The 20,756-nt window shown below is 35.4% G+C and overlaps 1 protein-coding gene across 5 annotated transcripts in view; it reads right to left on the reverse strand.

Moving 5' to 3' along the window:
* Nucleotides 1-20,074, reverse strand: part of LOC117335400 (lipoxygenase homology domain-containing protein 1-like) — a 73,552-nt gene extending 53,478 nt beyond the window's left edge. For all 5 annotated transcript variants that reach the window (XR_004534398.1, XM_033895365.1, XM_033895364.1 and 2 more), the window contains exons 1-11: nucleotides 19,899-20,074; nucleotides 15,298-15,451; nucleotides 8,916-9,062; nucleotides 8,032-8,186; nucleotides 7,584-7,751; nucleotides 6,372-6,545; nucleotides 5,785-5,950; nucleotides 5,390-5,634; nucleotides 4,656-4,791; nucleotides 4,024-4,168; nucleotides 3,159-3,261 (exon numbers count right to left, since the gene is read on the reverse strand). Coding sequence is in view for 4 of the 5 variants with exons in the window: in XM_033895365.1 (XP_033751256.1) it covers nucleotides 3,159-3,261; nucleotides 4,024-4,168; nucleotides 4,656-4,791; nucleotides 5,390-5,634; nucleotides 5,785-5,950; nucleotides 6,372-6,545; nucleotides 7,584-7,751; nucleotides 8,032-8,186; nucleotides 8,916-9,062; nucleotides 15,298-15,445 (1,587 nt within the window). In the remaining variant the exon portion in view is untranslated. The remainder of the gene's footprint in view (nucleotides 1-3,158; nucleotides 3,262-4,023; nucleotides 4,169-4,655; nucleotides 4,792-5,389; nucleotides 5,635-5,784; nucleotides 5,951-6,371; nucleotides 6,546-7,583; nucleotides 7,752-8,031; nucleotides 8,187-8,915; nucleotides 9,063-15,297; nucleotides 15,452-19,898) is intronic.
* Nucleotides 20,075-20,756: the final 682 nt, after the last annotated feature.

Here is a 20,756-nt window from a genome sequence, read left to right on the forward strand (position 1 = left end):
TGACTTCCCTGTCTAATCTGACCTTACAATGACGACTTCCCTGTCTAATCTGACCTTACAATAATGACATCCCTGTCTAATCTGACCTTAAAATGATGACTTCACTGTCTAATCTGACCTTACAATGATGACTTTACTGTCTAATCTGACCTTACAATGATGACTTCACTGTCTAATCTGACCTTACAATGATGACTTCCCTGTCTAATCTGACCTTACAATGATGACTTCCCTGTCTAATCTGACGTTACAATGATGACTTCCCTGTCTAATCTGACCTTACAATGATGACTTCCCTGTCTAATCTGACCTTACGATGATGACTTCCCTGTCTAATCTGACCTGACAATGATGACTTCCCTGTCTAATCTGACCTTACAATGATGACTTCACTGTCTAATCTGACCTTACAATGATGACTTCCCTGTCTAATCTGACCTTACAATGATGACTTCCCTGTCTAATCTGACCTTACAATGATGACTTCCCTGTCTAATCTGACCTTTCGATGATGACATCACTGTCTAATCTGACCTTACAATGAAGACATCACTGTCTAATCTGACCTTACAATGATGACTTCACTGTCTAATCTGACCTTACAATGATGACTTCACTGTCTAATCTGACCTTACAATGATGACTTCACTGTCTAATCTGACCTTACAGTGATGACTTCACTGTCTAATCTGACCTTACAATGATGACCTCACTGTCTAATCTTATCTTACAATGATGACGTCCCTGTCTAATCTGACCTTACAATGATGACTTACCTGTCTAATCTGACCTTACAATGAAGATTTCCCTGTCTAATCTGACCTTACAATGATGACTTCACTGTCTAATCTGACCTTACAATGATGATTTCCCTGTCTAATCTGACCTTACAATGATGACTTCACTGTCTAATCTGACCTAACAATGATGACTTCCCTATCTTATCTAACATACAATGATAACATCCCTGTCTAATCTGACCTTACAATGATGACTTCACTGTCTAATCTGACCTTACAATGATGACTTCCCTGTCTAATCTGACCTAACAATGATGACTTCCCTGTCTAATCTGACCTTACAATGATGACTTCACTGTCTAATCTGACCTTACAATGATGACTTCACTGTCTAATCTGACCTTACAATGATGACTTCCCTGTCTAATCTGACCTTACAATGATGATTTCCCTGTCTAATCTGACCTTACAATGATGACGTCCCTGTCTAATCTGACCTTACAATGATGACATCACTGTCTATTCTGACCGTACAATGATGACATCACTGTCTAATCTGACCTTACAATGATGACTTCACTGTCTAATCTGACCTTACAATGATGACTTCCCTGTCTAATCTGACCTTACAATGATGACATCCCTGTCTAATCTGACCTTACAATGATGATTTCCCTGTCTAATCTGACCTTACAATGATGACATCACTGTCTAATCTGACCTTACAATGATGACTTCCCTGTCTAATCTGACCTTACAATGATGACTTCACTGTCTAATCTGACCTTACAATGATGACTTCCCTGTCTAATCTGACCTTACAATGATGACATCCCTGTCTAATCTGACCTTACAATGATGACTTCACTGTCTAATCTGACCTTACAATGATGACTTCACTGTCTAATCTGACCTTACAATGATGACTTCACTGTCTAATCTGACCTTACAATGATGACATCACTGTCTAATCTGACCTTACAATGATGACTTCACTGTCTAATCTGACCTTACAATGATGACTGCCCTGTCTAATCTGACCTTACAATGATGAATTCACTGTCTAATCTGACCTTACAATGATGACTTCCCTGTCTAATCTGACCTTACAATGATGACTTCCCTGTCTAATCTGACCTTACAATGATGATTTCCCTGTCTAATCTGACCTTACAATGATGACGTCCCTGTCTAATCTGACCTTACAATGATGACATCACTGTCTATTCTGACCGTACAATGATGACATCACTGTCTAATCTGACCTTACAATGATGACATCACTGTCTAATCTGACCTTACAATGATAACATCACTGTCTAATCTGACCTTACAATGATGACTTCCCTGTCTAATCTGACCTTACAATGATGACTTCACTGTCTAATCTGACCTTACAATGATGACTTCCCTGTCTAATCTGACCTTACAATGATGACATCCCTGTCTAATCTGACCTTACAATGATGACTTCACTGTCTAATCTGACCTTACAATGATGACTTCACTGTATAATCTGACCTTACAATGATGACTTCACTGTCTAATCTGACCTTACAATGATGACATCACTGTCTAATCTGACCTTACAATGATGACTTCACTGTCTAATCTGACCTTACAATGATGACTGCCCTGTCTAATCTGACCTTACAATGATGAATTCACTGTCTAATCTGACCTTACAATGATGACTTCCTTGTCTAATCTGACCTTACAATGATGATTTCCCTGTCTAATCTGACCTTACAATGATGACTTCACTGTCTAATCTGACCTTACAATGATGACTTCACTGTCTAATCTGACCCTGGTTTACAATGACCCCTGACCCCTATGTATAACTGATATATCTAGGAAGGTCTGATTCATCTTGTTTACACTTTTTTTCATCTAGATTATTCATCCATTTTTGTTATTGTTTTTTTATTCTTTTACATACCAGTGATTATTTGATGGTAATCAACTAAGAGACTGTATAATATTATGACATCACTTTATAATTTCAACTAATCAGAAACTTAGGCAATTACAACTTGATTATCACTTTCCAGTTATTTTTATGCATTGACATGGATAGTTCCCATTTACATCTTATAACACCTGAAAAGAGCACTTGGTTTTTGTCACATCTGTGCCCCGATATACAAAAAAACTGTATTTGAGTGTCTATATATAGAACTACTTTCTGTTTCCATAAATACATATCCAATATGATAACTTGAAAAAAAAATTTTAACACAGAATCTTTTTCTATATTCTGTTTAAATTCTATAAAAGGTTAAAAACTATTTTTACAACCAGCTGAAAAGTGTAGAGAGGGTACAAGTCTTGGTCAGACACCTTGGCCAGACACCTTGGTCAGACACCTTGGTCAGAAACCTTGGTCCAAAAAATGACATGGAAACCTAAACCCACCTTGTCCAAGAACCAGCCTGGACCAAATCCTGAATTGTCATGTCCAATCCGGATACGTTCCAACCTCCCCAAACATGGCGCCTTCACCATGAACTCATCAGACCTGCAAGGGAAAAGAATAATGTCAACACTTAAAACAATTGAATTGTTTGGAATTTATTTACAGTACCTGTAAAGATCCTGTGATAAACCCAAGGAGGCTAACAATTGAACTTTGACTTCAAGTAGAGGTGGGCTTATTACAGTGCAGGAAAAAGGAAAATAATATTTTGTATCATTTTTACTGAACTGCAATAGACATTTACTACCTTACATGGGCTAATTGCTGGATATACAAGTATGTGATCTGTAACTAACATTACGGGGTAGTTAATATAATATAATTTAATTTTTAATATTATAAGTTTAATATTATACATTCTACTGTTAACCAATTGTTAGACTTTGATTTAAAGTGTAATATATTGTAAAATACAAAAATTTATTAGAATTTGATTAATAATGATATAGAAAATATATAAGTATATAAAAGGAAATGATGATAACACTGGTAAAATTTCCTGAGAATATTAATCAGAGACTCATCTCCATAAAAAATTGGCCCATAAAAATTATTGTAGTAGAACACTATTATATACATTTTTGGCAATCTGATGTGTAAAGGGAGGTAAGTACACAATCCAACAATCCAAATCTTCAGACTAATTCTGGAATACCAATATTTTCCTTAACGTAGTATATTTTAAAGGTCTGTTTATTTATACACATGCATTAACTTATTCCATACATTATTATATATTATTTTCACGGTTTTTCATGTTTCCTCCAGGTAGGAAGATTTTTATTTAACAAGATATACACTTACTTTCCTCGTCTGTAATTGTTCGAAGTTGAGTCAAGTCGTTTCTCTCCAGAGTCTCCAACTTCCCCAAATATTGTGACGTATACGTTGGCGTCTGTACCAGCTCCCCGATTATCACCAGTGTAGACTGTGATTTTATACTTGCTCTCTACAGTAGAAAAATTAAATTTTAGAAGAAAAAAAAATTGGAAAAAGAAGGTGCAAAATAATTGCATAACGTATCATATTGCTCCTTCCAAACAACTGTACCCTATTTTTATAAGTACATTTTTTACATTCCCAATGCAATAGGCTCAATTCTGCATAAAAAAACAAACAAAAGTACACAAAAAACAATATTTTCCAGCTATTGTTTTTATATAAAAACACAATGTTTTTCTAGTTAAAAAAATCTTCCTAAAACAAATTTTTTTCTATCTATTTTAACACCCTTCATTGTCAAATAAGTTGTATACCAAATGAATATTCAAACAAATATATACACCAGACACCATTAGACAACCACTTTGTGACATTTTCATACATGTTTGGAAGTATGAAATTATCGGAGAACTTCAGTATAATTTTGGGAGCTTCTTGATTAACATTTTACGTCATGATTTGTTTAAATTAACAAATAATATACCAATACTTACCTTTTCTGATACCAAACGGGTCTTTGCTGCCAATGAGGTCCCGACAGATGGCGCCATCTCCCTCATCCCGTGCAAGCCATTGTCCGCACGGGAAAAAGTATTTCCACTGTTGGTGCTTCATGTCGGATACGACAATCTACCGATAATAAAAACATGTCAAAATAAAAATTCTGTTACCAAGGTAACCACAACTAACATTGCATGACATCATCATGTCACATGATAAAGAGGCAACATTGCAGGAGTTTTGATAAAAAATATATGGAGTACATGTACTTTATTCAGGAAAATGCAGGCAATATTGTTATATTCAGATTCTAAAAATAGTGATGGTGACCTATATTTGTGAGATGATGTGTTTCAAAAACAAACAAGCTCCAGATTCACTTCCAATTACTATTTCCAAAATTAAAATATTAATGAATATTATGGGGAAAATTTAAGCAAATGGGGGGGAATTTTCAATACTATTAAACCTATATTAATGTAGGCCAATAGTTTTGATCGAGTGATGCATTATGGATAGAGAAATACCATAAATTTGTGCATATACTGTGCAGGTCCATAAAAAATAAAATTAGGATTTTAATTTTTTTTTTTTAAAGTCGAATTGGATTGGATCAACAATCAAAGCTAATTACAACTTGTGACTGAAACCCACAGGATACATAGCTTTGATCGAGTGATACGGTATGAATATGAGAGAAATACCATACATGTAAAACAAAGCTTACCCTTTCCAAGTACCAGCCAGCGCCGAGCCCTGTGTTATCATGTTCAACACGCACTTTACGCATCGGACCTACACATCTTGTGTTCACTTTGAAAATGTCACTACTGCCTCGTTCAAACATTTTGCCAGTGTTGTTTTTCAGTGGTATTTTTTCAGTAGCACCAGTTCTACCATAAATTGTCAAATACACATTGGCATTCGTTGCGGCGTTCATCTTGTCCCCGGTAACTGCCACGATCTCATAAGCTGTAACACAATGCAATTTATGAAAATAAGATTATAATCTGTTTCTAGCAATGTGTATTTCTGTAGCTTAACTTCCTGTTTCACTTCAGTTTGAGGTGGTATATGAGTGAACTATTGGAGATTTCACACACCGTTGCTAGGACAACTTACTTGTTTTAGGTGACATGCGAGGGAAAAGTTCACGTTGCGTCTGTTGGTCGCCGTGGACCAGGGACAGCCATTGGTTACACACAAACACCCAGCTCTTTTTCGTCTTGACGTGAACAACTTCAATCTCCCTTAAAAACCAGGCATCCTCTTTCTTTGTACCATTGTGCTGTTTACGAAAAAAAAAAAAAAAAAAAAAAAAATCAGATCTCTAAATAGCATGTATATGCCTTTTTTTTCGATTCTCAAAAGCAAAGTATCTCCTTATGTATGGAAATGAGAGGTCATTTTCAAACCATGAATTTACCGCAAACCTTATATTTCTATAATGATCTCTGAACATTTACACACATTTTTGTGCCTGGAAAAAGTTAATGGGATATCAATTTCATAATACACCTTTAATAGTCAAAATGTTTTAATACCAGTAGATTCCTTACCAAGAATGGAAAACAAATTCAGTATCAATTTATGGAAGTTCAATATAAACATAGTTCCTACATCAGCAGATCTTCTTACTGATTAGGCATTTCAAACAATATTTTAGAACAAAGATTTTTCATACGGTAATTTTACCACATGACCCTCACCTCAATAATGACCGACTTGAGGTTGCCCACATTCGGTCCGCGGACTTTGAAAATGTGAGTACTATCCCGGGAGAATCTGAAAGCAACATCTTTGTTGGATTTTACTGAGCCAGCTTTCTTGGTCAGCCTTGTTTTAGGTATCTTGCCCTTAAGCCCCTTTAGAGTGATGAAAACCTGGGGGAAAAAAACAAGAATTGTTCATGGATTCGTACAAATAGCCAGACACTAGGAACATAGCATTTTGGTGAATTTGAAACTACTCCAATCAATGCACATACTCAAATAATTCCCCTCCCCTAGTGTAAAGGTTTAGTACTGTATTTATCCTCAAATAAGCCCCCTCCCCCTAGTGTAAAGGTTTAGTACTGTATTTATCCTCAAATAAGCCCCCCTAGTGTACTGGTTTAGTACTGTATTTATCCTCAGATAAGCCCCCCTCCCCCTAGTGTACTGGTTTAGTACTGTATTTATCCTCAAATAAGCCCCCCTAGTGTACTGGTTTAGTACTGTATTTATCCTCAAATAAGCCCCCCTAGTGTACTGGTTTAGTACTGTATTTATCCTCAAATAAACCCCCCTCCCCCTAGTGTAAATGTTTAGTACTGTATTTATCCTCAAATAAACCCCCCTCCCCCTAGTGTACTGGTTTAGTACTGTATTTATCCTCAAATAAGCCCCCCTCCCCCTAGTGTACTGGTTTAGTACTGTATTTATCCTCAAATAAGCCCCCCTAGTGTACTGGTTTAGTACTGTATTTATCCTCAAATAAACCTCCCTAGTGTACTGGTTTAGTACTGTATTTATCCTCAAATAAGCCCCCCTTCCCCTAGTGTACTGGTTTAGTACTGTATTTATCCTCAAATAAGCCCCCTCCCCCTAGTGTACTGGTTTAGTACTGTATTTATCCTCAAATAAGCCCCCCTCCCCCTAGTGTACTGGTTTAGTATTGTATTTATCCTCAAATAAGCCCCCCTAGTGTACTGGTTTAGTACTGTATTTATCCTCAAATAAGCCCCCCTAGTGTACTGGTTTAGTACTGTATTTATCTTCAAATAATTAAGCGCCCCCCCCCCCCCCCCCCCCCCCCCCCCGGGCTTATTTGTGAACCACTTTTAAACTTGATGATTCGAAGAAGAGGCTTATTTGTGGATAGGTTTTTTTGTGGATTTATACAGTTAATTAAATGTAGAGGCGTTTATTTATAAATCTTACTTTGGCATCTGTGCTTGCATTTTTGAGGTCCCCTGTGAGAACAGCGACCTTGTACAACGTAGACTTTTCACCAGAGGAACTTCCTATGCCACTCGACTTTTTAATTCTTTTACTGCCTCCAGACATATAACTACTGGCGCTGGAAGGTCGCGACCCCCAGCCTCGTTTCTGTACAGGAAAACACAATACATATTTAAAACATTAAAACACCATGTACCAGTAACAAATGCATAAAAACAAAATCATACTCCTGTTTCTTTTTCTTTAAAATTACCATCATTCAATTATTCTATGAGAATATTTATGTAAAGGGAAAAATTCTTCTTTTTACATTATTAATTGTAGCAATTTGGCTGAGAGGTACAAATCAAATTAAAATAATTTTTTAATTTTTGATATCAGCTATTAAATGATCCAGCTGTTGTTCAAACTCTCTCATTATACTTACCGTAGCTGAAGCTGCCTGTATGAGTCCAAAGCGTCTGTCGAAGTATTCTGTGAGGTGAGGGTCATTGAGGGGGTCGTACGGTGGGAAGGGGGGTGTCTTCCCTCCTCTGTCTACAGGATCATACATGGAGTTTGAATAAACATCTTTTCTTCTTGCTACAAACATGCAAAATATTACACATAATATGACGACAACGGGATCTTCGTCAGTCAAAATATTACACATAATATGACGACAACAGTATGTTTGTCAGTCAAAATATTACACATAATATGATGACAGGATCTTTATCAGTCAAAATATTACACAAATGACAACAGTATGTTTGTCAGTCAAAATATTACACATAATACGACAACAGGATCTTTGTCAGTCAAAATATTACACATAATATGGTGACAATGGGATCAAGCTAATTTCTTTTTCTAGCAAAATGTATGAAATAACAAAATTTGGATACAAATGAGTCATTCTTTCTGTTTATTATATAAAAGTTGTTTAGTTTATCAGTACAGCAGAATGTCGCATATCCAGACTCATCATGGGCACGTATTTTTCTGCAGTTATACAGATATTCAGATATCTGATATTAGGACAAAATGTTCAAACAGATTACGTGGGGACATGGCAGGTGTTTGAATAAATGAAAACTGGATATGTCTCATCCAGAAATATGGCAGTCTACAGTAATACTGGGCATTCTGATATACATGTATCTACTATTTTCTCTAAAAATACATCCAACTGACCTAATTAGCAGTTATTAGGTTCAGTCCAAAAATTGACACTATAAACAATGATATCATTACCTGTACATGTCTTTAGATAAAGGGGTGGGCTTATTACTAAGCATGGGTTTATCGGCATTAAAAAATAGTACTTACGGGCATAAGGTGCACGACGACTGAACTCTGTGTCCCATGTATGATGATTGAGTGTTACGTTGTAACTTGGCCGGGCGGGGGTTCGGTCATACTTTGGCCCACGCCAGGGTTCTGTGTGATTGTTGGTTGTGATGCGTCGCATTGGAGCTGAAATATACAATTAAAACTTTCATGATTTTCGTTAATTAGATATATATATGTAGGCTGTATGTATAGTAGGCTGTATGTAGGCTGTATGTATAGTAGGCTGTATGTATAGTAGGCTGTATGTTTAGTAAGCTGTATGTAGGCTGTATGTAGGCTGTATGTATAGTAGGCTGTATGTATAGTAGGCTGCATGTAGGCTGTATGTAGGCTGTATGTATAGTAGGCTGTATGTATAGTAGGCTGTATGTAGGCTGTATGTATAGTAGGCTGTATGTAGGCTGTATGTATAGTAGGCTGTATGTATAGTAGGCTGTATGTAGGCTGTATGTATAGTAGGCTGTATGTAGGCTGTATGTATAGTAGGCTGTATGTACAGTAGGCTGTATGTATAGTAGGCTGTATGTAGGCTGTATGTACAGTAGGCTGTATGTATAGTAGGATGTATGTATAGTAGGCTGTATGTATAGTAGGCTGTATGTATAGTAGGCTGTATGTACAGTAGGCTGTATATAGGCTGTATGTACAGTAGGCTGTATGTATAGTAGGCTGTATGTATAGTAGGCTGTATATATAGTAGGCTGTATGTAGGCTGTATGTATAGTAGGCTGTATGTAGGCTGTATGTATAGTAGGCTGTATGTACAGTAGGCTGTATGTATGCTGTATGTACAGTAGGCTGTATGTATAGTAGGCTGTATGTATAGTAGGCTGTATGTATAGTAGGCTGTATGTACAGTAGGCTGTATGTATAGTAGGCTGTATGTATAGTAGGCTGTATGTATAGTAGGCTGTATGTATAGTAGGCTGTATGTACAGTAGGCTGTATGTACAGTAGACTGTATGTACAGCAGGCTGTATGTACAGCAGGCTGTATGTATAGTAGGCTGTATGTATAGTAGGCTGTATAGTAGGCTGTATGTACAGTAGGCTGTATGTATAGTAGGCTGTATGTACAGTAGGCTGTATGTATAGTAGGCTGTATGTATAGTAGGCTGTATGTATAGTAGGCTGTATGTATAGTAAGCTGTATGTACAGTAGGCTGTATGTATAGTAGGCTGTATGTATAGTAGGCTGTATGTAGGCTGTATGTATAGTAGGCTGTATGTACAGTAGGCTGTATGTATAGTAGGCTGTATGTATAGTAGGCTGTATGTTTAGTAGGCTGTATGTATAGTAGGCTGTATGTATAGTAGGCTGTATGTATAGTAGGCTGTATGTACAGTGGGCTGTATGTACAGTAGGCTGTATGTATAGTAGGCTGTATGTACAGTAGGCTGTATGTACAGTAGGCTGTATGTATAGTAGGCTGTATGTATAGCAGGCTGTATGTAGGCTGTATGTATATTAGGCTGTATGCACAGTAGGCTGTACATAGGCTGTATGTATAGTAGGCTGTATGTATAGTAGGCTGTATGTATAGTAGGCTGTATGTATAGTAGGCTGTATGTACAGTAGGCTGTATCTATAGTGAGCTGTATGTACAGTAGGCTGTATGTATAATAGGCTGTATGTATAGTAGGCTGTATGTATAGTAGGCTGTATGTATAATAGGCTGTATGTACAGTAGGCTGTATATAGGCTGTATGTACAGTAGGCTGTATGTATAGTAGGCTGTATGTAGGCTGTATGTATAGTAGGCTGTATGTATAGTAGGCTGTATGTAGGCTGTATGTATAGTAGGCTGTATGTAGGCTGTATGTATAGTAGGCTGTATGTATAGTAGGCTGTATGTATAGTAGGCTGTATGTATAGTAGGCTGTATGTATAGTAGGCTGTATGTAGGCTGTATGTATAATAGGCTGTATGTATAGTAGGCTGTATGTAGGCTGTATGTATGTAGGCTGTATGTATAGTAGGCTGTATGTATAGTAGGCTGTATGTATAGTAGGCTGTATGTATAGTAGGCTGTATGTAGGCTGTATGTATAGTAGGCTGTATGTATAGTAGGCTGTATGTATAGTAGGCTGTATGTATAGTAGGCTGTATGTAGGCTGTATGTATAGTAGGCTGTATGTATGTAGGCTGTATGTATAGTAGGCTGTATGTATAGTAGGCTGTATGTATAGTAGGCTGTATGTATAGTAGGCTGTATGTATAGTAGGCTGTATGTAGGCTGTATGTATAATAGGCTGTATGTATAGTAGGCTGTATGTAGGCTGTATGTATAGTAGGCTGTATGTATGTAGGCTGTATGTATAGTAGGCTGTATGTATAGTAGGCTGTATGTATAGTAGGCTGTATGTATAGTAGGCTGTATGTATAGTAGGCTGTATGTACAGTAGGCTGTATGTAGGCTGTATGTAGCATGTATGTAAGCTGTATGTAAGCTGTATGTAGGCTGTATGTAGGGTGTGTGTAGCATCTAAAAAGATTTCTTAAAGGCAAAAAGTGCCATATAAAGTGTACTATATCTTAACACTGCCATTGCTTCTGTAAAATTAAGGAACAGGTAGTGTTTATATTGTCTTAGTTACTGATAGAGCATGCTTCTTTGACTAAGGAGGTAGAGCCAAGGATTATCATGCCTCGACACCTTGGCGGAGAAAACTAGACATGTTCATGGCCAACTTGTCATATCCTACTATCTCCCACACTTCTAAGTCCCTGTAGACTTGCCCTTCAATCAATAATGTACAAACTGCACAAAAATACATACATCCCCATGGTAATAATCATCTATAATTTACAGGTAAGTGTTAACGAGCACCTATGTTTACCTGTGAGGTTTACACCTGTCAGCACGATCTAATCACATAAAACTGATCGAGCCAATACTATTGTGCATTATGAAGCAACTGAATTGTGTGTTGAAAGGCTAAAAACTTGAACCCAGGCATGATGTAATGCAACCTTTAGGACATAATTTTCTGATGTGATACAGCACAGGTCTACTTAAAAATCCAAGGGTTTACATCATTTACCTTGTCTCTAAATACAGAATTCATTTATACAAATGTTGACATACACAGATCTTATATATACTGTGTATAATTTCCTAATCAATGAACTGTGAAAAAAAGACAACAATCTTCAGTGGGCAAGAGTTAAAACCATTTTACTAGAATTGACTACCATTTTTTATATTGGTATTTAAACCATTCATTCATAGTCGGTGGAGAAGACACCTGGCTTTTATCGTAATGTGAAAAAGCATACATCTAGCTGTCCTTAAAAATGACCCTATTGTTTTACTTGGATGTAAAACCACACCGAAGTCCCATGTTTTGACTTCCTCTAGGTAAACGTTCAAGAACAATGATACTAATATGTCACATGGTTTATAATTGTTGCAAAACAACGTAATAAACTATGTAATTTACGCACCCAAAATTTCACCTTAAAATGCTGAAATAAGGTTCAAACCAATGAAATGTATGCTCCAAATCAATAAGTAAAATCTTACAAAATGTGTCTGAAATTCGCCAGCTTAACCTAAATTCTAATGCCTGCCAAAAAAATTGTCAGTTTTTAATTCTCTTCGTACTATGAAACATTTTGCCGATTAGCAATTTTGCCTGGCTTCCTAAATAAATGTTATGTTTGCAGCCTAGCAACATCGTAAAAGGCACATTTAAAAAATATAAATACGGTACCACTCGATCAGTTTATATCACGATATTTTGCTCCGTTCCATATTCAATATGTTACCAATATGCCTGAGGCATCGTTATCTACACTGATCTGCCTGTTAGCCCCCAGTGATGTCTGATTATATTCGCACCGTTAATGAAACAATGTTGTGTGATCACGAAACTCTTTGCACCAATAGTGCAATATTGTACTACAGTACGAAAAACTGGCCTCCGGTTCAACAGCAGTAACAAAAGACTTAAAAATACCTGTAATCTGTTTTTTAAATATCTGTACCACAAATTCATATATGAAACTAATATTGGTTTACTGTTTAACTTATAAATGTACATTAAAAATTTAGCTAAAACAATTTACAGTTGTTATGCATAGAGTTGGGTATACTCTTGAAATAGACATGTTTTCTGTCTGATTAATGTTACGTAACCTAATCAGTCTTTTGCAATTCTGATGGCATAAAATCAATAGTATCACCAAGGTTATCAATGTTGTGGTATGGGATGAATATTCATTGAGGCATGATGTCATTGGGACCTCCAGTAATTGGGGTAGTATGGTGCAATTAGGTTTGTCCTGGCTGGAAGTCATAAACAACATGGAGGTAATGAGGAGTAGATATACTATATCCATGGTCAGCGGGGAAAATATGATCAAAGACCAATCACATTTACTTCATTTTAGTATATCTACTGATCGCAAATAATAACCTACTTAATACTACTGTAAACATGGAAATTTATGAGAGGGGGAAATTTACGCTTATTACACGATTGCGAAAATTTCCCCCACGCATATTATTTTGATATCAATTTGCATAATCTCGGACTACAAACGAAGGTGGATCAATCGCGAAAATTATATCTCACCGGTCTTATCAGGGTTCAGGAACCCTACCTAACAGATATACCTCACATGTTTTTTAAGGAACCCTTAATTACCTGTCAAATATATCTCACCACTCTATGCCTCACATGTCTTATCAGGAACCCCCACCTATCAGAAATACCTCACATGTCTTATCAGGAACCCCCACCTATCAGATATACCTCACATGTCTTATCAGGAACCCCCACCTATCAGATATACCTCACATGTCTTATCAGGAACCCCCACCTATCAGATATACCTCACATGTCTTATCAGGAACCCCCATCTATCAGATATACCTCACATGTCTTATCAGGAACCCCCAACTATCAGATATACCTCACATGTCTTATCAGGAACCCCCACCTATCAGATATACCTCACATGTCTTATCAGGAACCCCCACCTATCAGATATACATCGCATGTCTTATCAGGAACCCCCATCTATCAGATATACCTCACTTATCTTAAAGGAACTCTTATACCTGTCAAAAAAAACCTACCTCTCAAATATATCTCACCTGTCTTATTAGGAACCCTTACCTGTCAATTATACCTCACATGTCTTTAAAGGAACCCTTACCTGTCAAATATACCTCACATGTCTTTTAAGGAACCCCTACCTGTCAAATATATACCTCAGCTGTCTTTTAAGGAACTATACCTCACCTGTCCAATTATGAACCTCTACCTGTATTTTTAGGAACCCCTACCTGTCAGATATGCCTCATCTGTATTTTTAGGAACCCCCACCTATCAGATATACCTCACCTGTCTTTTTAGGAACCCTTACCTGTCAAAAGCATATCACATGTCTTAAAAGAAATTGAACACTTCTTCAGAAAAACCTCACCAGTTTTGAAATATATGTATGATATACTTGTATCAATGAGGTAGAAATTCTGGCATTAAACAACTTCAAGCCAACCAACAGCATATACATGCCCTCTAAAGCCACTCTGATAAGTGCACAGCATTCCTAAAGCCGATCAGCACGCTGTTTGTGTGGATTTAAGTCGTACAATATTTTATTACTATTCCTTTATAAAGGATGATGACACCTTGACTCCTATCCCATCAATTGTATCGTTTTCTGAAGATTTAAAAGTCCCCCTCAACGTTTTATGAATCACCCCTGTATTATAGTACATCAGATGTTATAGCCTGTTTAACGTGGAGATGAGACCTGTTCTAGTCTACCTGTTCGGAAATTTGTTTTACTATTAATTAAAACTTTGATTTCTCTGTTTTGGATTTATGATACTTTTAAACAATTTAAGATAAAGTTGCCATCAAAATTAAAGATATCACAAAATCAATTTAGTGATATCATTATAAAATCAATTAAGCGATATCTTAATAGAGGTTTAATTGATTTAGTGATATCTATAAATGTACATTTGTATCATCATTAAGTGTTATCACTTAACTAAATAACACTCTGGGTGAATCATATTTTTTAATGAATAACATAATATAACCCTCTTTAAGCACTCGAGCTATTTGTTTCCAGGGTCAATCACCCCATGAGCATCCAGGGTCATTCTGAGGGGGAATCTTTTTGTAGTAGCTGGTGGCTACATCACTAAACAGCACACTGAAGGCCTTATTATTTTCATGATTTTTGACCGAAATCAGCCAGTAAACTTATCTAACTCAAATGTATTGACAGAATGGTTAAATCACCACAGGAAGTGGAGACAATGTCCCTCTGAGCGTGTCTAAATTCCAGATGAAAGTATGATGAAAGTTTACCCAAGTGTGATCATACATACCAGAGTATGGTCTTTCACGTTTGACCACATTATTCCCGGCGGCATAAGGCGGTCGTGGTTCAATATATCGCATCTGACTGGACAGTGGTTTGTTTGGGAATGACATGCATCTCTTCACTGCCTCCGAGTTCGTACATGGTGCCTGCATTCTTCACTGAAAATCATAAATCAATGTTAAATCACTATTAACCTCCCATGGAAACTTTCAAATTTTCTTGTAATTCACTTCCAAAGTTTTTGTACGATACATATATATGTGACATGTTTATGATTTATAGAATAATTTTCCCAATTTATAGATACAGTATTTGCTCCTGTTTCTGGGACTGTTGTTGGTAGATATAGGAAGAAACATGACCAGCCATATTCGATCATGCGGCCAATTGTCAGAGTCTCTGTCTATAACATTTTTCAATAAGCAATTACAGTACTAAAACACATCTTTTTGAAAAAATTCTACTTTTTTAATTTAGATATTATTGTATCTGCTTTGATTTTATTTGGTAGTTTTCTCAATCCAAATACATGTATATCCATTATGCATTCGTTACTGTAGGTAATATATCCTGTCAGGGGGCCGACACAAAAACTTTGATATGAATTACAGGGTTGCCTTATTGTATAACAACCATGTAACATTTGTTTGCATTCTAACCGAAATGTAATAAACTTGAGTGACTTATTGCTGTCACTTGTTATGAGTGACATTCCTTGCAGCACCCAGTGGCAAGATCTAACTGTAAATGTAGTCATTTCTGTGGGGGTTAATTTACCGATTTTGATAAGTAAACTATACGCATGGAGGTTATTTACGTGAATTTTTTTCTTTTTCGTCTGTTCCATAATTACCACATGCATCACAAAATGATACGCACTGTGGGGATTTTTACAGCTAAATGGCCATCACACATTTAACGTAAATTACCTACTCTCGTTAATTTCAACAATTACAGTATCCAAAGAAGTATAGGAAAGATCTGAAGAAATATTTTTTCAATGGTCAAGTGATAGTCATAGCATTTACTTGTTTTATTGGAGAACAATGAATGCCTGTCTGCATGAGAAAGGCCAGACGTCACTTAATACTCAATCAACTCAAAATCCAATTTACCACAATGCATTATACGGATCTGGAAGCAATGAAATACGTTGAAGGCCTTGGAATTGTTAATTGAGCAGAAGGATGACACAGGATGAGGAATAATGGAGAAAGTCCACAGACCCCGTATTTAACATATTAAGCCCTTGCTCACAAATGTAAGCACTCTTCTTCAATTCTGTAGAATCATCAATCGGTAAGCTGAAAATGGTTGACAAATAAATGTAACATTAGGGGAAGGGTTGATTTGAGAATTTATATGGTAATGAATTGGAAATAATTAAAGGTAAATTTCTTCAAAGGGTGACATACATTTTGATTTACTGCTCATTAATCATAAAATGGAAATCTGCAGAAAATCTTGGAAATTCAGTAATTAATTGATAAAACAAATATCAAAATAAATCAAAAAATGCATTTACAAATTAAATTTCTTCTCAGCTGATTAACCTTATAACGTTTATTCTAAGCTTTAATTATTCATCAGAAAACAGTTTTTCATTCAGGCAAAAATGTGCATCCGGTGAGATAATATATATCTGAAGAGAAGGATGGAAACGTTAATTATGGCTCAATGGCCGGTGTTGTGTCAGGCGTATAGGAAATATCTATCAAAAAATCAATAATATTGATTAGAACTATGACTTTTACAGCCCTAACGAGCTTCTGGAAAAACCCATTCGTACACTCGTTACACCTGTGCTACCCCATCACTTGTATTTTCATGGGGTTATTTTAATGACATGACATACGCCCCAGCTTATGGTTAAGGGTACAATCGATTGGCCTGATATTAATGGATATTTAACCTAAGTACATCATGTTCCTATACAGCTTTGGGCAATTACTAGACATTCGTCATTATACATATATAGATTATTTAGTAATCACTTAATGGGAAAAAATATCAATACCGGATACTACAGTGTTAATCAACCTAGACACCATGGTATATAATAAACAGACAAAATAAACATTGTGTATTTATAGATCAGATAGTATACCCTCTGGTACGGGATATTAAAGGGGACTTTTTTTTCTAGGTTAAATGTCCTTCTAAGTGTCAGGGTCATCAACGGAAGATTGGCACAAGGGGACAACTATAGAGTAAAAGAAAGAGTATATCGAGAGAAAGAAAAAAATAAAATTTCCCTATTGTGTTGCAGTGCGTGACATATCATTTAAATAGTGATTCTATAATAATATAATCATATGTTTCAGTAATAATTATCTGCATTTTGAACACATGATTCCACCTGTAATTAGTGATTCCACCTGTAATTACCTCTTGTTAAAATTCTTTGTAATTCTAGCTGCATAATTTTATATTACTCAGACCTAAAAATATAAATTGCGTATTTTAAGCATACCTACAAACTCAAATTTTTGACAGCTGACTGAATTCTATTACCTTATTTCAGACAGCCACTTTTAAACCAAAATGTGTATAGGATCCATATCAAATCATGGATAAATAAAAATCTCCTCTAATTACAAACTCTTAGGTCTTTATTTAATTAAAAATTCTATTTAAATGTACATGATAAGACAGCCATGATGTATGTAAAATGTATATAAGTTAGGACAAAGGCTAACTAAGTTGTAAGAACTTGTGCCTAATTCTTTTTGTCATGTTTAAACCAAGAAACAAATAATTAAGTTTTAGGAAAATGTAATTTTCAAATGGCGGTAGCTCTAACCTGAACATTATTTATGATGAGAAATGTGTCATATGTACCCTTAATTTTATAATTATCCTTTTTTTAAGATATCACCATTGTACTTATTAAAATTTTCTCATACTACTAGGAATTAGTTTTTAAATCTCGACTCCATTTGACAATATCATGAAAATGCATCATCATCATCATCATCATCATCATCATCAATTACGGCATAAAATAATCAACAAATGACTTCTGCTCTGTAAAAAATAAATTTCAAAAATTGAAAGCTTTTAATTTTTTAACAAATATCTTAAGACAGATTTTTTTATTATAATTAATATTTTCTGGGTAGAAGGAGGAGATATGGGGCAGAACTATACAGGTGTAAATATACTACATATAGAATATTTATATATAGATATATACATCACTTCTTTGAGATGATGATATTGCAATAAACAACTGATGTCAAATTTTCATTCAGAAATTAAATCTCAGGAAAATAAAATTTGTAAAAAGGATTCTTCCTCAAGCCACATATATATATGAGGTTGTTGGATCTGCGGAGGATCTAAAGTAAAGGAATATATTTCATGCTTCTACTGAGGTCTTCATTCAAGGATGAACTTAATTCATGAAATTTTTAACCTAATTTTTTGTCATTTACAATTGTTCATAAATCTGATAAGCATTTACAATGAATTCACAGCTGTTCAATGGATTCTTTTCAATTCAATCCTTGACTATGCATGTATGGAATAAAAGGTATGTATTAATGCTAGCTATGTGTCGTTTTATTGTCCGTCAGCAATATCTGGCAATTAGCCCATATTTTTTTCTAAAAATATGTTTTTGGACACAAGTAATGGGCATACCGAAATGTGAAATTATACATTTATTGTTGTGTGTTAAACACCTGTGATTATCAATATATGTTATGTGCTACCTTTTTGTATTGATGATATCACAGTGTCACTATATCATCAATGCAAAAGAGGTTAGCATATCATATTGATTACGAAGGTTGTCAAGTTACTATCACGTTACATCTGAGTGAGTGAAAGCATAACCACATGGACATTTTATCAAGACAAAAACTTAATATATATTTTTATCCTACTGTAGGATAAAAATATATATTAAGTTTTTATCTTGATAAAATGTACAACTGCAACCGTATTGTTGGAATACACCCACTGTATATATTTTTGTTGTATACAGCAGTGACGGAAAACAGCTGAATTTTGGAATCTTAGCATGTGCGTCAATTTGACTGACCTACTTCAAAGTGAAAGGCGAACATATTTCTGTCATTTTTGACACTGCTTCACTTCAAAATGATTATATTTGATGATTATTTTTTTATTGTCTTTATTTCCCATCGCCAAAATACAGCTTATATTTTAAGACACTGACCATGTATTCTCTATGAATCAGAATACTGTGTTTAAATACATGTATACATGTGTACAGCTGGTTACATATAATTATATATATTACCAATTAAATCAACCTATTTTATTTCTGACTCTCTCAAGAGTCTACAGGAAGCCCTCTTGTACTATCTTTAATATCAACAAATCATATTATCAATAAGGTTTTCGCCAAAAACAGGCTATAAAAATGTCATATTTCACCTGATAACATGCAGTCCAGTATACCAACACTATACATATCTATATAATTATTGCATGTAGATAATTATTAAATATATATAGCATTTAAAGTGATAGTTACATACGGTTGTAAATTTATTTTGTAAACAAACAACCGGTCGTTGTGGTAAACTCTTGTACACCCAATATAATAAATACGGAAACAGACAAAATACATACCTTCTGAACTGGTAATTCCAATATACTATACAAAACGAGCACCTGTTTTGTGCTTCCTAATGGCCTTTTGGTAATAAATCTCACACAATATAACGTTTGGTATCCTTAGTTCTGCTGTTAGTTAAATGGATACGGGTCTGCCATTTTGTACGGGTATTTCTGGGTACTCGGACATGTAGTTTCATGTAAACACGTGGGAGCGAGTCCCATTTGGGCCAGTGCTAGTAGGATTTGTATGCCATTGTTTACAAGCGTTGCCTGAGTTTCACAGCACATGCGCAGTAACACCAATTCATTTCGCGCCGTTGTAGACTACCGAGTACTACGTATACCGGCACACAGTCTATAAGACTATACAGAAGGCTAGATTCTAGTCATATTAATCACAATTTGCCTGCTTGCTTTAAATTTGTTTAAATAATAACATAAAACAGGAATTATGTAGATCTATAACGTCAATGTTTGATGCTAAATAAAGGATCAAAGTTTTATTCTAGATTTAGATCTAGATCTAGAATTTAGTAAGATCAGACAGAGACTCTGGATCAGAGACCTATGTTAATAATTTAGTATATAGGTCTCTGGTAAGATTCTCGACTTAGAACGTTAACTTTAACATTAATTTCAAACATTTTCTACTAAAAGTCTTTGAGAAATGTTCAATCTACCTTTTTTCAATATTATTGAACAACAACAAAATAATATATAGCAAAAGTACATAATAGTACGAAAAGTCAAGTGGTTGTAGAGTTATGCCCCCTGATTGACTTCATTTATACAATTAATTACAAATTGTACTTTTATTAAGACATCATTACATTTGATTTTTGACATATAGATATTTTATGCGCAAACTAA

The sequence above is a fragment of the Pecten maximus genome, chromosome 10, assembly GCF_902652985.1.
Source record: "Pecten maximus chromosome 10, xPecMax1.1, whole genome shotgun sequence".
Classification (NCBI taxonomy): domain Eukaryota; kingdom Metazoa; phylum Mollusca; class Bivalvia; order Pectinida; family Pectinidae; genus Pecten; species Pecten maximus.